Source organism: Hesperophylax consimilis, chromosome 20 (genome assembly GCF_061612785.1).
Source record: "Hesperophylax consimilis isolate HC1 chromosome 20, BYU_Hcon_1.0, whole genome shotgun sequence".
Taxonomy (NCBI): domain Eukaryota; kingdom Metazoa; phylum Arthropoda; class Insecta; order Trichoptera; family Limnephilidae; genus Hesperophylax; species Hesperophylax consimilis.
Window position 1 is genome coordinate 28786797 of NC_142855.1, and position 17581 is coordinate 28804377.

The following is a 17581-nucleotide window of genomic DNA, read 5'->3' on the forward strand; positions in this document are numbered from 1 at the left end:
AAGTTATTATTGTAAGCCAGTTATTTACTAAGCCAAGCTTGTGCTAAATACTGAAAAATAACCTGCTTGTTTTTCCACGAAATCAAACAAACACCCGCTTTTCATCAAACCTGGGATACATGCTCCCTAAAACTAGAACCACATTCGCTCAACGACAATTCTGGCAACACCGATATAAATTCAATTAATTCTTTATACATTTTTACTATCAGTGTTCAACATTGGCTATTTTAAAAGGGACCCTTCTTTAAGGAATGGATGAGTTCCTGACACTGTCTTAAAAAAGGTATTAACTTTATCATTTATTTAGTTTTATCTTTATTTCTAATATGGTTTGGACTGTCTCATTCCAGGTGCCCTCTCCTATTCCAGTTTTCCTCGGGCGTCCCCGACTTCTGCTATCATTCTCTAAGCACTCCTGACACTAATAACAACATTATTTTCAGCGTCAGCGGTACAGTAATTATTTAGTCTATAGGGGACAAACGAAAAAATAAACATTAATTTTTATGTATCCTCGTAGATTGATTATATTATATATAAAGCTTTGAAAATGTTGGGATTTATTTTAAGGGTATTTAATGATTTCAACAATGTCAATACTGTAAAAACATTATATATGTCACTAGTAAGGAGTCATATAGAATACAATTCCACAGTTTGGTCCCCAAATTATAAGGTTCATTCACATGTGATTGAAAGAATCCTAAATAAATTTTTAAGATACGTAAATTTTAAAATGGGCATTCCTAGAGAAAACCTTAATTACGATAACATCATTTGTTCATAAAATTTAATAAAATTATCTGATCGTAGAATCATTTCCGATTTAACCTGTTTGTATAAAATCATTAATGCAATGTTTGATACCCCTGATTTATTACATGTAATCTCTTTTCATACTCCAAGCAGGTCGGTTACAAGACAGTATCTACCATATTATTGTAGCAATTCTATATCAACGTCCCAATATCACACTCCTATGCGACAGATTCAACAGCTAGGAAACAAATACTCCGATGTTGTTGATATATTTAGTACATCAATTTCATTATATAAGCAATAAGCATACCTTATTGAAGTTTTTTTCATCTAGGGAATATTTTGATAAAACTATTTAAATTGACAGTATTACAGTATTTTGTCGGCTGAAAGAAAAAAAATATTTTGGATTTTTTATATTTATATTTTGTATCTACATACTGTGTGGATCAAATTCAACAATGCTTTTTTTTATATATGTGTTTTAAACAGTCATTTCCTGCACTATTTAGGAGTATAATTTCTTAAATATTGTAATATATGTATGTAAAAGCCTTAATAGGAGTAAAATAAATAAATAAATATTTCGTATACATGTAATTTTATAATGTACATTTACATATTTTGTTACCAAAGATTATAGAATGTAATTATTTTATGAAAAAAATGGGGAAAATGAAGTATACTTTTTTTGATCTACACCTTTTCTTCTTGAAAAACTGGATTATTATTATTATTATATTTTTATTTTATTTTGGGAGATGAAAAGCCCCTGGGTGTGCCACTGGCATAGATTGTCTGCTTCTAGATCTTGTAATCTATCACGTAATTTTCTGAAAAACCAATCACTGGTTATTATGATGTTCGGTAAAATAAATAGTCGTGTTAAAATAGAATATTTCTAACATAAATATGTTAAAAAAAATATTTAACAGATAACAGAGCATCACACGAACACACAATCAGATGGCTTCATTTCACGTGGAAAACCAATGCGTATCGGAACATAATCGATTTAATTAATTACTAATGAATGAAGGTCACGTCGGCTGTTGGAGTGAAGAGAGGGAGAGGGGAAGATAAAGGTTGTGAAGTACCTGGCAAATCAGATCTCAGTCACTAAACATGGCTATATTTTATTTTAAACTTCTGAAGCAAGGCAGACTGCACGGAGAAAAATGAGTAATGCAAATTTATTGAAAATCTCTTCAAATTATTTGTAATCCTGTTAAAATCAGGATTGCAGGCCGTTTCCTGATACACTTTTAGTAATTTCCTAATATATGGGAACACATGAATGCATCTGCATTTGCAAATATTGAATTTTCAAAATATTAGTATTTTTAATACATTCGTATTTTACTGAAAGTTTATCAGAAAACCTATTAATTCGTTCGTGAAGGACGTATGTATGTTCTGAGGCTGAAGGTGTAGGGAGGAGAAGGAGATGGGGAAGAGGAAGGTCAGAAAGTACCTGTCTATTCAGATCTGGTCAACAAACACGAATAAAGCCATTTCAATGAACTTTTGATTCAGAATGGTGGTCTTTCACCAAGGAGATAACTGAGAGCACTTGCTAGTCCGCCATATAATATGGCGCATCTCCTTTCTTTCTATTATCAATGGTTGGCTCACATCGGAAGGAGTTTATAATTTTAGGTACATTTAAAAAAATCCTCTTTTTTTAAACGGTGTCTTCACACAAAAGCTTTACTGAAAGTATTAAATAATTTATAATTTTTAGTCTCCATTCGTATCTACCTCAGATCGGGTTGTTTATTATGAACGTTTTTTACAAGGCGATACATATATAGTATCAGTATATATGAATTAACTGGACGGAAAGGGGAGGAAGATGATGGTTGGGATGTACCTGGCTATTCAGATCTGATTGTTGCCCAACATTTTTTGACATGACATCACGGTTGACATGTTTCACACGAAAAATTGTATTTTCTACGACTCGTTCTTGAGTTCAACAGCTCGGTTGTGTTTTCTTCCTCCTACAATATGGGCCATTTCAAGACCTATGTTCACTCCTTGCTCTCTCCCAAAAGACACTTCACACAGCATTCCTAAATATGTCACAGGCACTGAAGGGAATTATTTTCCTCAAGGGCGTTCGTGTGCTTTTGATTTAATGTGAAACAAAATTGAGTAACTAAGTAACAGGGGTGAGCAGAGAGGCCAAATATCTCGATCTAGGAACACACTTCTTTTCTTGTTCACATTAATAAATCGTTCCACATATACTCTTCTATAATTCCTCTTACTCTTGACATGGCACGACTCAAGTTTTGGTTCACTTGTTCCTGCCATGTCTTCATCGTGCGTCCCCGATCCTCGCTAGTGTAGATAATCACGCCGTTTCTTATGCAGGGGTAGGCAGAGAGAACGGATCGGTGGCACACACTACTTGCTTCATTCACACTCATACATACTCTTCTGCTATTCCGACACTTGACATGGCCAGACTCAAGTATCTGGTTAACTTGATCGTTCCATGTCTTCCTTGGGCGTCTCCAACTTCTTCTACCTTTCACATTCTCGTCACATATTTTTTCCTTTCTTCGTTCATTCGATCTACATTTCCAAACCATTTAAGTATATCTTTCTCACTACGCTTACATAAGCCACATTTCTCACTGGTTTTACACTTATACGTCTCAGGGATCTCATTTCTCCAGCATTCAGTCTATTTCCGAGGCAGTTCCATGCCTCATTGCCATACATTAGGGTAAACAGGGTAGGCAACAGAACTCCATTGTGGACGGTTAAAATCGCTTCATTGGACAATTTTTGTTTGCGCCAACCGCGTTCAGTTATATTCAGACATTTCCAAAAATTGACAGATTTACGAATAACAATCCAAATAAGAAAGTTGAATAAAATCCACTCCAAAAAATTTTACTTTTTATTTATTTGATAACAATTATAACAAGATAACAAATTTTCAAAGCAAAACATATAAAACTGCTACAATATCAATTTATATCATTGTGAATCCGACTTCCACGGTTTCAAAATCAAAAATAAACTAAAATCACCTATTTTGTAAACGTCTAAATCTGCGCCTTTTGGTTTTCGGATCATATCAATTTTCAAAACGGTCCACGGTGAAGCAAAAAAAATGTGGACGAAGAATTGTGTAATTTTTTTGACCTTTTTGGTGGCGTGTAATGCATACGAGGTTCCTGAGACTGTCAAGGCTCTCGGCTGGCATACTCTGGACTTCCATCAACTGCCGACTCCAGCGGACTTGGCTTTCGGACTGTCTGAAGACGAATTTGAGGACTATTTGGACTTCTGGCTACAAAAGAAGACGGAATTGACTCTGAAAAATACCATTATTCAGGATGAAGTTGATTCGAGAGGTCAGTTATTTTTATTGCTTTAAACTACGTTATATTGTAACTAGCTATATTCCCCGGCTTTGTCCGGTTTTTATTATAATTTAATGAGCAAGCAGCATCCTGTTGATACACTCATATCTGATTTCACAAAAAGTTTAACAGTAATTAAGTTATTGCCATTGAAAATAAGTCAATCCTTTCTTCCCTCCAAATAAGAATCCAACAGACCTTTCAATATATTTATATTGGTAGAATGGAGGACATGTTGTGGAAGTATGTTCCATGCATCCACTAGTTCAATGCTAGCAATATTTCAAATCCCCGCAGCAATGTAACTAAGAAAAACAAACAAAATAAAGCAAGAATAAGAGAAGATGTTTTTTTGTAAACAGTATATCAAATCCCCGCAATTATGTAACGAAGCAATAGAAACAAAATAAAGCAAGAATAAGAGAAGATGTTTTTTTGTAAACAGTATATCAAATCCCCGCAGTTATGGAACTAAGCAATACAAACAAAATAAATAAAGAAATAGAAGAGATGTTTTTTTAACATGAGATTATTTTAATAAAAGTATTAATAAACGATGTTATTGCTATATTTAACTTTATCACATATTTTTTATCATCTCAATTGATTACAATTTGAGATACCCGACATTTTAAATACGGTGATTAATCCAATTATTGATTATTAACAATGATATTAATTAAAAATTAATAAAATACTTCGTTTTAACCACTTTTATTATATTAACAATGATATTAATACTTAGCAGATTTGTATTGTATGAGGTGACGTGGTCCCGGCGTCGCTCGGGGTTTTGACTGGTTTGTAGTAATGTTTGGAGGTTGTGAGTTCTAGTTTACCTAAAAACTGGGTCAAGTCTTAACTACTCAGGTTCATTTGAGAACAAGCAAGTAGTACCCGTATAGACCATTTGTTCGATTTTTTAAACATCACATATTATGGACCCATAGAAATTTTTGTATCTTCCTTACCGTCACAGTTAAAAATATGAACTGTAAAACGAGAAAACACCAAGCTTTAAATTCAAATACACAAATTAACCATATAATAATAAAAATGTAAAGCTCTATCAAACCAAAAGTTCCGACCGCAATTTGAGAAATTTTTTTAAAATTTTGTGTTTTTTTATTATCAGTAAGTTTACGACAACGTAGGGCGAGTAATTTTTAAAACTTTTTCTTGTTTTCATTCAGAATTTGAATATTTAAAAAATTGTGTAGGTAGTAAATTATGAAAAATTTGAAAGTGTATTTTATCACACTTTAAAAACAGTTTTTAGAAATATACACAGTACACACAAATTCTCTGACTTTTTGACCGGCCCAGATATTCTAAAAGCGCGATCTCCAAACTTAGTATTTAACGTATGACGTTGTGATCTAAGATTTAACTGCCACAGAACAATGTTTTCCGGAATGCATAGACGTTCAGAGATGTAGGGTGGGCCCATTTCATTGATGGATTTAAACACCATCCAGCACAATTTGTACTAGATTATTTCAGGGCACTTGAGCCAGTGAAAATAACGAATGTGTTCTGAAATGTGCGAATATTTTGAAACTGGTTATGAGCCGTGCTACTGTATTAAACGTTTATTGAAGTTCGTCAGTTTGATATTTTGGAAGGCTGGCATAAATTTCGTTGCAGTAATCGAGACGTGAGACTTCGCAAGAGTTGATGAGTAGTTTTGTTGCCTCTGAAGGAAGGTTTCTTCGGATTGATTAGAATTGTCTTATGTACTATTTATTTGACTTTTCGTGTCAGTTTTGACACCGAGATGTTTGACTGTTGTTTTTGGGATGACATCGCTGCCGGAACTATAAATAGGTGAATCTTATTTGAACTGTTGACGTTCGCGTCCACCATCCAGCACAAATTGTACTGTATTCTATGAGGGAACTAGAGAGGTTACGAATGAATTCTTCACCAGAAGAAAACCTTCAGGGCACCTAACCATTTTCTTTGATCATAAGTATCCGCAAATCCCATACTTTAGCGAGGAAATCTTTAATTTAATCAGATGTACAAGTGTGGAGTTAATTTTGTATGTATTTTCTGTTTTAGCTTCCTGTTCAGTGACTGTGTCGTCTCTGACAGAACCACAGCCCGTGTACGCAACTGGTGGGGCCCTGCTGGCCCCCTCGGGCAACTCTGGCAGTATCGCCTTCTCTGACGGACAGGTGGTCACCATGGCTTGCCCCAGTAGTACCTTGAGCCATTCCTCAACGACCAGCAAGCCAGTGGAAGCCGTGAGAAGTTTTTTATTTTATTTTTTTGGTTTATGTTAATGTTATTTATATAATGTAAGAATATTGTAAATTTTGATCTAAGATGAAATTTGGTGTCCCCACGTAGTTATTTCATATCATATTAGGGATTGCGCTAATGATAGATGATATATTTACTATGTTTAATGATACATTCGTTTTTACTAAAAGTTTATCAAGAAACCTATCAATAATCATTTTCTACGTGTACCTAATACAGCGCTCTTTTATTAGCGTTTGTTCTAGGGCCGACACTGTTTGTAGCTTTATGTCCAAAAACTAGTATAACTCGATGTTATTTTCAGAATCTTGTCTGCACCGGAGGAACTTCCTTCTCGGCGTCGAGCTGGCTCTCCGGCACGATCGGTTTCTCCACTGTGGCCTGCACAGCACACTCCAAGCCCACAGAGGTCAAGGGGAGCAGCTGCGTGGACGGAGGCACTATCATCACTGTGGGTCTGACTGCCGCAGGCAAGGCGCACACCATCATGACTATCTGCTTCCACGAGACCAAGGCCGAGGTGTTCTATGTGCTTTATGACCAGAACCCCGATAACGCTGTATACATGTCTGGTGTAGATAGACCTTCCTTCTCACGTGAGTTAAAAAAACATCATATTTTTGCACTACTTCCCCACACAGCTTGCGTCGTATTTTAGGATGCTGTGTGGGTTTTTTTAACGACTCGAATACTCACATCAATAACTGTAATATGAGTTGAGTGATTGGCTTCGAGTTAAACAACCGTTCTTTGGAATTTTAATACTGATAGATGACGGATTTCCTCAATATGGTGTTGACCATCGTCCGTGCTAGACCACCAGAGACTTTTGGAGACGGTCCGTTCTGTTTGGCCTTAACCTTGTCAGAACAGCTGATCTTATGAAATCTCAATAGGAATCTAAGTTTTCGCAGACCTCACAAAGTCTGTTTGATTTTTTATGCACAGTGGGAACCTTTTCAAATGACTTTGTCTTCTTTTTTCACAGAGGGCGCCTTCTACCCCGGCCTGAGTGTGGACACGTTGTATACCCAGGTTTCACAGAAGGCCGCGTTTGACACGATCCTTGGCTCTGGGGCCGCCAACAAGTACATCAATACCACCTACTTCCTTGCTCGAGGACATCTCGCCGCCAAGACCGACTATGTGTTCTCTCCGGCGCAGAGGGCGACCTTTACCTTTGTTAACGTGGCCCCGCAGTGGCAACCGTTCAACGGAGGCAACTGGAACACTCTGGAACAGGTAATCTTCTTAAAATCCTCTTGTATCCAAGATGGATATTTCCGTTACCTGTTTTTTCACGTTTTTCGATAATTTTAATACCCCAGTAAAAAGAAGCCATTTTTTTTTTTAAATAATGCTCATTTAACAAAATGATGATATAGGTATGTAATTATTTCTTAGCCTAAATTAGATGATGAAACTTAAAATACAAAAAATAAGGTAGGACATATCGGTATTCGATATTTGCAATACCTTTTGGTCAAACATTTTTTTTAAATTTTGTTGGGTATGTTGGTCAAATCTCAATTTAAGTTTTGCATGAAAAATGCAACTCAGCAGTTCCCTTTAGTGAAAATAGAGGTTTTGGTTGAACAAACGACCCGTTCTCATGTGACAAATTAATGTTAACAGTGTACAAACGTTTACGAGCGTTTATCAAGACTTTTCAAGTTCGAGCATCTTCCATCGAAATAATGGTAGAACAAGTACAGATTTTTTCTACCTGACGCTTATGCTCTAAAGATAGCAATTCGTTTGTTAAGATGAGGAATGTGTCAAACGCACCGCCCGTTTCTGCAGATATCTGAAGGCCGCAGTCATTTTCCCTCACATATGATTAAGTTATTTTATTTAATCTGTGCGATTGTGGGAAATGAACCCTTGACCCGTTGTCACAAAGCAAGCACGCTCTGTTTAAATCACACCCACCAAACATGCCATCGTTACGCTATCTCGAAATACACTTTATTTAAAGAATAATCTTAAGCTGCCATTCATCATTACAGATTTTAATCATACTTACAAGGAGATTATATTGAAAATTCTATATTCAATCAATAACTTAAAAAACAACAACATAGTCTAGTCTCAAATCATTCGCTGTTTTAAATAAGATATAACATAGTCGTATATTAACATATTAGAAATTAAAAGAGGTCAGGCAGTTGGACCCGCTAGACGTTGGACTATGCCGTGAAACGGTACACACATGTCATGTCCTCAACAATCAACATGGTACTAGGAAAAAAATTATTCACACTTTTATTTAAGGCGATGCACTACGTATTAATGCAAAATCATGTGTTTTTTGTTTGAAAATTTGGTCGCCTAGAAATGTTTCAGATGCTTTAATTAAATACTGCGAGTAGAATACATCTTGGCCTTTGAAATAATCGAGTATTTTTGAGAAAGGTTTTTTTATAAGCCCAGAAAAAAATAATCTATAAGGCCTATGAAAACTGTTTAAACATCAAAATCTCCTACTTACGAACCCATTTTCGGTTATGATTTTATTGTATAATGTGGCAAATTAAGTTATTTATAAAATGATCGGAAAAAAAAAATATTTATGAATGAACATCCACAAAATAAAATAAAAGGCACTTTTTGGCCATGTTTTTTTCTTGCATAAATCAAAACAGGCGGATGGTGTTACGCGGGAATTTTAACCTTATCGCCATCTACGTAAGGGGTGTTATTGATAGCGGCTCGATTGAAAATATTACACGACGTAGTGCATCGCCTTAAGCGGAAAATATTACTCGGGCAAAGATGGAGGACTTATCTAGCAGTGCTTTGAACTCGAGACGCCCGGGTAGGAATCTTACGCATTTGTCCACTCGGTTATTATTCGGTTAAATTGATATGATTTAAAGGTTTACATTTTAAACAAAATACAAATATTTCCGTTTTAGAAAAGACTAAACGATTTTCGTCTAATTCTCTTCGTTTGAAGAAACGTTTTCGTCTTCTGCGCTTGTTTACATTGTATAGTGTGTTTGTTTATATAATAATTAATATTTCAATCCAACGTTATTAATTTGTTTATACGCAAATTTTTATGAGCTGGAATAACTCATTCTTTATTACCGGGTTGACATTAGATTGTTCCAGGATATTTTCAATTACTATAAGACATTCTTGGAGATGTTGCTACACAAGGATTTTGAGTCTAAAGAAAAGAATTCATTTCTTTAGACTCATTAACATTCCTTTGGACAATAAACTTATGAGAAAGAAAAGACAGCGATACAAACCATCGAGGTTAATAATGGCTATGACATAAATAACATCGAAAAAATTATAATAATCATGAAATATAAAAATAAAATTAATTCAAACTATCCGGTAAATAATAAAAAATTTGAAAAATTTGCATGTCTCGAATTAAAAAAATGTTAAATAAAAATTAAAAAATGCAGTCTAAATATAGCTTAACCAATAATAACATAGGAACAAACCTTTGAAACTGCAAAAGTAGAAATCCTAAACTTAATAATAGTGGCATATATTATGAATTAAAATGTTCGCACGCCGACTGCAACGCTACTTATATCGGACAGATGGGAAGGGCTAAATCAACTAGATTCAAAGAACATATATTATAAGATGTTATAATAATAAAAGCACTTTTTCAAAATTCGCAGAACATCTCTTAGTGAATAATCACGTCCCGCTTGACAACAATGAACTTAAACACTTGCATATAGAAAGAAAGGGCAATAGTTTATATTTACTAGACACTAATATTACATTAACTAAAAAGTAAAGAAAATTATTTACTTCCCGCTTCTTAGCATATTCACATAACCTAAGCAATATAAAACATTTAAATACATTAATAGCAGATACATCATTATTAAACAATAAACATAACATTACTGTGTGGAAAACAGACTTCAAATTACCTCACAGAATATGAAATCTATTGTCACAATTATTTTATCAGTAAATCGGCTTAACCGGTAATAAATCATTTTAAATTGGTAGGGGGTAAAATAGAATCATATAAATAAGTCGTCTAAACGTGGTTATAACCACAGTTTAAAAATGGCCTTGAAAGCCGAAACAGCTGAAACAATAAGAAAAACCAAAAAATACTTGCTGAACGATTTACATTAAATTTTCCAAAAAGTAATAGGTACCTATAATTTATATATGTCTTCCGGTTTTTTTCAAGCATGCTATTATGGATGGATAATAGAAGATGTTTATCTTGTACGAAACAAATTTTATATACTAAAAATGTGGTTCCTACGAATTTTTTTTAAATTTGTAGAATTAGTTAGCAAATCAAACAACCGAGTTGTAAAAACGAGAAACTCGCAAGTAATCCTTTAACGTCGTTATTATAACGTTTCAGAACTTGAGACTGCGTATTGGGGTCGCAAACGCAAGGACTAAGGTCTACACCGGCACCTGGGGCATCCTTCAACTGAAGGACAACAGTGGAACTGCAAGGAACCTTTACCTCAGTCCTTCAGGAAGTAAGATCCCTGTGCCGCTGTGGTACTACAAGGTAAGATATAGCACATCTATTTATATCTATAAAATCACATCACTACGTTCGTACAAACTAATCTAAAAAAAAGCTCAATCAATTTCAATTAAATTTTGTGAATGTATATAGTTGGTTCAAGCTTAAAAGATGTGGAAATTTTGGACCCGATAATTGGTAATGTTGTCAAGTTAAAAAAAAAATAATTCTCAACATTTATATTTTTTAGATTTCTCATCCAAAAACACATACAACTATAATTTTCAACTTCCCTTCATAGAAGGCGGTCTGTGGCAGGACATCGTCTGCCTGGGTCTATGTATTAAAATATTATATAAATAAAAATGTAAACGTTCTTTTGTTTAAAATCTTAAATCTCAAAAAGTTCTTTACCGATTTTTTTGAAATTTTTATGCAATTTTGTTGCGTTTGAAGACGCGTATGTTTTTTTAAAATAAAGGTGTCACCGTTGGACAGACATGCTTTTAAAAAAATAAAATTTCTAACTTCTTAATAAATTAGCAATACTTTTCTCCGTGCATGCAAAAGAACAGTTTTATGCTAAACTTATTTTTTTTGTTTCATTAAGTAATATTATTATAGACTTCTTGTTACTTTATCCCGTGCTGTTGAACCCATCGACTCTACAACTTCTGTGAAAGCATTATTCAATTTTGGTACAAGTAACTATCTAAATAACCGAGTCCTGATATTGCTGTTTCACTGAGTTATGTTATTACAGCCTTCTTGTAACTTTATGTCGTGCTGTTGAACGCATTTACTCGACAACTTCTGTGAAAGCATTGCCAATAGCAATCTAGAGTCCTGATATTGTTGTTTCGATGGAGTAATGGTAGTTGGTTTTCATTAACACCTGTCTTCCGAGATAACACACTGTGTAAATTATTTATTTATTTATATATACGCCTAAAAAGGCTTATACATAAAAGTGATACACGATGCAGTGTACATATGAGAATATCTGTATTATACAGGAGATACTGAAAGTACATAGATGTAATCCATTGTAGAGTAGGTACAAAATACACAATTGTGATTACAAGTGTAATCTCTAAGCGCCCTTGAGGTGATTTTCTCACGAAAATATTAAGAAATAATTAAAAAAAATATATGAAGCAATATTAGTAAGACGTAAGAGTAAAATAAAGTAAAAAAAAGGAATTACAACAACACTACATATAAGACAAAACATTAAAACTAATTTACCAACGCTACTCTAATTTGTAGGATTCAACAAAGTGTTGGTGTAGATTATGCTTAATTATTTAAATGGAGTCAATAAATAAATCAATGGCACCCCCATACTTGTTGCCCAGATCATGCATCCTATTGGTCAGTGAGTGTGTCTGATAGTTGGTCGTGTATTTATTGCAGAATAATGTTATATTTTGTTTTGTATTCCTAGTCGGCACATGGACTTTAATAGTGGCAACGATGGAAAGATTATCAATTAAGTTGTTAATGACTCTGTGTAACACAACCAGGTCTGAAATAATTCTCCTGCCAGACAGTGTTATTAGATGCAATTGATTCACCAAACTGACATAATTAATGTAATCAATAGGAATTCTGAGCTTAAAATTTTCCTACTTAAGAAATTAGTGCTGAACTCTTTCTATATTATTGGATTGAACTTTAATGAAACATGTCACCATCTCATTAAAACCTACTTATAATTTGCAGGTAGTACACGAGCCCAGCACCGGCAAGGCCACCGCCTTCCTGGGACTGAACAACCCGCACGTGACTCTTGCCGAGGCGCGAGCTCTGGCGTTCTGCACCGACCGGTGCGCCGGCAACACCGCATTCAGTTGGCTCAACTGGCAGAACACCAACGTGGGCATGGGCTTCAGTATCTGCTGCAATATCGCGGACTTCAGGGCGGTCGTCACCCGCCTGCCCGCCTTCACCGCTAACGGCGGACTTTTCTCCTAGACGTCTGTGCAACCTGACTTCAGATTTGTGCAACCTAACCTAAGCGTTTTACAACTCAAACTAAGATTTGTGCAACCCAACCTAATTAATAACCTAATTCAATTTCCAACTAGCAGAATTTTTGCCTGGGTATTCAGCATTCATAATAACATCGCCGAAATCAGTCACTAGGTTGCTCACCGATAGCATTGGACATCTAGTAGACATCTGCGCAACGTGACCTAAAGTTTGTACAACCTAACCTAACCTTACATTTTTAAGGCTTTTTCTACTACAAATTCTAAGATTGACCATCTGATCTGATATCAATGTTAATATTTTTATAATCTTACATTATAAACAATAAAAAGCTGTTGCCTACAGATATCATGTTATTTTTTTTCTAAAACATAATTTATCCAACCCACAGTTGTTACGGTTTCATAACCTAACCAAAATCCTCATGAGGCCATCTTGAAACCTAACCTTCAGGTCTTTTCGATTTATTAAAGATATACGTCCGTTTCTAAATAAAATCTAAATGGAATATTTGTGAACGTATCCGAAAAGTAAGAAGTATTTTCGAAAGGTGATAAAATACGCTTTTAAATTTAAAATATTGGAAATAAACATAATTTTCGTGATATGAAAATTATGAAATCAAACATAAAAAAGTTTAAATGGTTCGCCTTTTTTCGTCTAAATATTGAACTAATATGAAGAAAAAAAATCATCAGACAAATATTTTATTGGTATCTCATTTTTTTGTGATTTTATATAAAAATAAATAAAACAAAATTTAATATATTTTTCTCAAATTGCGGTCGGAAACTTTGGTTTCATAGAAGTGTTTATTTTAATTATTTTATTCGACTATGGAATCCCTAATTGTGGTATTTTGTGATGCGGAAGGTAAATGGGAGGAAAAGGAGATGGGATAAATGAAGCTGGGGATGACCGACTAAGCTGTACCGAGCTGGTCACCAAACATGGCCAAAGCCATTTCAAGCAACAATTCTGATTTCAGAAGTGGGTAAAGTCAATTCAAGCAACGTTTCGATTCTGAATTGTTGTCTTTCACCGGAACGACACTGAAAGTATCTACCGTACTGCAAATATACTATACGCGGTCACAAAGAGAAACAAAGAATTTTTCAATTTTTAAATTTTATTTTTACTTTTTCTCACTTTTTGCAACTGAGGGGTGCATAAGTTAAAATTGGGGTCTAATTCACGCTATAAGCCCCCTAAAAATTAGATTTTAAGCTTCTGACATTTTGATTTACTCGAAAAGGAAAGCTGTAATAAAAAGACATTCCACAAAACCGACTGCAAATGTGATGTAGATTTATCAGTTTCCCAATTGTACTATAAGTTTCCGGATACCGTGTATCCTGTATATTGAGGTTGTAACCTTGTTTATGAAATATATTATAAATAAAGAGAGAAAAAATTGTTTTTCGATTTCTAAGATTCACAATAAAACAAACCAAATGAGAAAGTTGAATAAAATCCACTCCACAACATATTTTGATAACAAAGATAACAAATTTTCCAAACAAAACATATAAAACTGCTACAATATTAATTTACATCATTGTGAATCCGACTTCCATGGTTTCAAAATCAAAAATAAACTAAAATCACTTTTTTGTAAAAGTCTAAATATCCGCCTTTTAGTTTTCGAAACATATCAATTTTCAAAACGGTCCACGGTGAAGCAGAAAAAATGTGGACGAAGAATTGTGTAATTTTTTTGGCCTTTTTGGTGGCGTGTAATGCATACGAGGTTCCTGAGACTGTCAAGGCTCTCGGCTGGCACACTCTGGACTTCCAGCAACTGCCGACTCCAGCGGACTTGGCTTTCGAACTGTCTGAAGACGAATTTGAGGACTATTTGGACTTCTGGCTACAAAAGAAGATGGAATTGACTCTGAAAAGTACCATTATTCAGGATGAAGTTGATTCGAGAGGTCAGTTATTTTTATTGCTTTATACTACATTATATTGTAACTAGCTATAGTCCCCGGCGTTGCCCGGTTTTTATTATTATTTAATGAGCAAGCAGCATCCTGTTGATGCACTCATATCAGATTTCATAATAAGTTTAACAGTAATTGAGTTATTTCATTTTAAAATAAGTTAACCAATTCTTATCTCCAAATAAGAATCAAACAGAGCTTTAAATAGGATTAAATTGGTAAAATGGAGGACATATTGTTGAAGTTTGTTCAATGCTTCCAATTCTTCAATGCTAGCAATATTTCAAATCCCCGCAGTTATGTAACTAAGCAATACAATCAAAATAATGCAAAAAGTAGAGAATATGTTTTTAATCTCAGATTAATTTGATAAATGATGTTATTGCTACGAGTATATTTAATTTTATCAGATTGGATTAATGATTAAAATTGGAGATATCCGACATTGTTAATACGGGGATTAGTCTTATCATTGATTGTTTGTTAAGTTAATACCAAACATACTTGTATTATTTATTTACGAGGTGACGTGGTCCCGGCGTTGCACGGGGTTTTAACTGGTGTGTAGTTAAGTTTGTAGGTTGTTGGAGTTTTAGTCTACCTGACAACTTGGTCAATGTTGAACTCCTCAGTACAAACAACTAGTACCCGTAAAGTAAATTTGTTCGCTTTTTTAAAGGTCTCATAGAGATCGTTATACCTCCCTTACCATCAAAAAGAAAAAAAACACCAAGCTTTAAATTCAAATATCGACATTAACCACCGAATAATTAAAATTCACACCTCTATCAAATCAAAGGTTCCGACAGCAATTTGATAAAAAACGGAGGTGGCCATAATTTATTTATTTATTAATTTAAACGCCTTGATTAGCTTTTACATTATACATAATTTATTGCATAATACAGTGACAACAGAAAGGTTTTTATTTTTAAAATATCAACACAAAAATATCAATTTTTTCAAGTTCACAACATTTCTACAAGAAAACATCAAACATACGCAATCACTCTTTAAATATGCTACATAAAAATGTCATTCAGGTATCTCTTGAACACAGGCAAACTTATATTAAATAATGAATTTGTTTCCAAGTGTGTGAAAGCGAGAAATAGGTGCATGTATGTGATAGTTGGTACTAAAGTTATTGTTGCAGGATAAAATATTTTGCCTGGTTGCTCGATTACACTGAAATCTATGAATTGCAGGAGTTCACAACAATCTAGTTTGGAGTTAATAATCTTAAATAAAACAGTTAGGTCATTTATTTTTCTTCTGTTTTCTAGGGAATTTATTTAAAGTATATTTAGTAATTTGATTGAATATTTGTTGAATATTCAATTTTATTTTATTATCAGTAATTTTAAATCAGTATTTCGACGAGAAAACTTAAGGAGAGCCATTTTTTAAACTTTTTTAAAATTTTCATTAAAAATTTGAATATTTCATAAACTGTATATATCTAGTAATTGAATATGAAAGTGTATTTCATCACCTTTCAAAAACAGTTTTTAGTTTACGAATACATTTAGAAATATATAGTAGTACATACAAATTCTCTGACTTTCTGACAGCGTCTTTTAGAGATATAATGCCAAAGGCCTTGGACATTAATACAGTTTCTTGAACAAAGTATTTCAAATTATGAGCTTGGAACTTTATTCCAAGCCTTCGGACCAGAAAGCGCGATCTCCAACTTAGTTTTTGACTTGCGCTTAGGTTCCATTAGTCGGCCTATAGCTGATAATAATAATAATAATAAGTGTTTTATTATATTTTTTTTGTAACAAATAGATATAATGATATCCTCACTGGGATCTCCCGTGCTGAGGATTTCATTTACATATTATGTATAATTTAATTATAAGAAAATTAATATTACATCAAAGTTACATATGTATTTAATTATGAACATATATCATGTAGTATATTTATATATATTTTTAAATTATTATAAAAATAATAGGATAGTGTTTTTTGGTATAGTTCAGTTGATTCTGTTTTAGTCTGTGTTTGATATCAGTAAACTTTCTATTTCAGATCTCCCTGTATTAAGTATCCAGCTTTTTATTTGAGATTTAAATGTTAAAATGTTGAGGTTTTTGAGTGAGAGTGGTATTTTATTGTAGAGTTTAATACTATGATATAAGAAGCTTTTTTGCCCAAAAGTTGTGTTAGTAGTTATTTCTTAAGTATTTGAAAAGTTTTTGACCATGATATCTAGTGTTTCTATTGTACGTGTTTGTTGTTACTTCTTGGGTTTTGTACTTATGAAGGTAAACGAGTATAGTCTTAGAATATAGTTGTTTAATTGACATGAAGCTAAGATTGGTGAAGATTTCGTCAGTGCTAGTTTTTACAGGAACTTTCAGAATAATTTTCATTATGGCTTTTTGAGTTTTAATTAGTGGTGATTTATTTTATTTTTATTTGCACTGCCCCATCCGATAATACCGTATTCTAACAGTGATTGGCAGAGAGCCATGTAGATTGTGATTGAGTCTTTTTTAATGAGCACATTCCTGATAGTTTTGAAAAATAAATTAGTTTTTTAAATTTTATTGTCTAAATAGCTAATGTGATTGGTCCATTTTAAATTTCCATCTATTTTTAGACCCAGATACGTTATATGGTCAACGTTTTCTAATGAGGGACAATTACAATGCTCATTTAAGTGATGCGGGCTATGAATATTCAAGTTAAGGTTGATGACGTTGTGATCTAAGCTTCAACTGCCTCAGACCAGTGTT

General features: G+C 33.7%; 1 protein-coding gene across 1 annotated transcript; it reads left to right on the top strand.

The window, feature by feature from the left end:
* The first annotated feature begins 3771 nt into the window (after nt 1-3771).
* LOC149414497 (salivary endonuclease-like) lies at nt 3772-13223 on the top strand. Its single transcript, XM_089643861.1, has 6 exons — nt 3772-4136; nt 6210-6394; nt 6718-7009; nt 7402-7655; nt 10780-10935; nt 12619-13223. The coding sequence occupies exons 1-6, from the start codon at nt 3893-3895 to the stop codon at nt 12868-12870; spliced, it is 1383 nt and encodes a 460-aa protein (XP_089499987.1). The 5' UTR covers nt 3772-3892; the 3' UTR covers nt 12871-13223.
* Nucleotides 13224-17581: the final 4358 nt, after the last annotated feature.

Bases quoted from the DNA above. Each gene is read 5' to 3' on its own strand.
- LOC149414497 (XM_089643861.1), top strand. From the start codon at position 3,893: ATGTGGACGAAGAATTGTGTAATTTTTTTGACCTTTTTGGTGGCGTGT. The intron at 4,137-6,209 runs GTCAGTTATTTT...TTTCTGTTTTAG, and splicing joins GGATGAAGTTGATTCGAGAG to CTTCCTGTTCAGTGACTGTG. The intron at 7,010-7,401 runs GTGAGTTAAAAA...CTTTTTTCACAG, and splicing joins AGATAGACCTTCCTTCTCAC to AGGGCGCCTTCTACCCCGGC.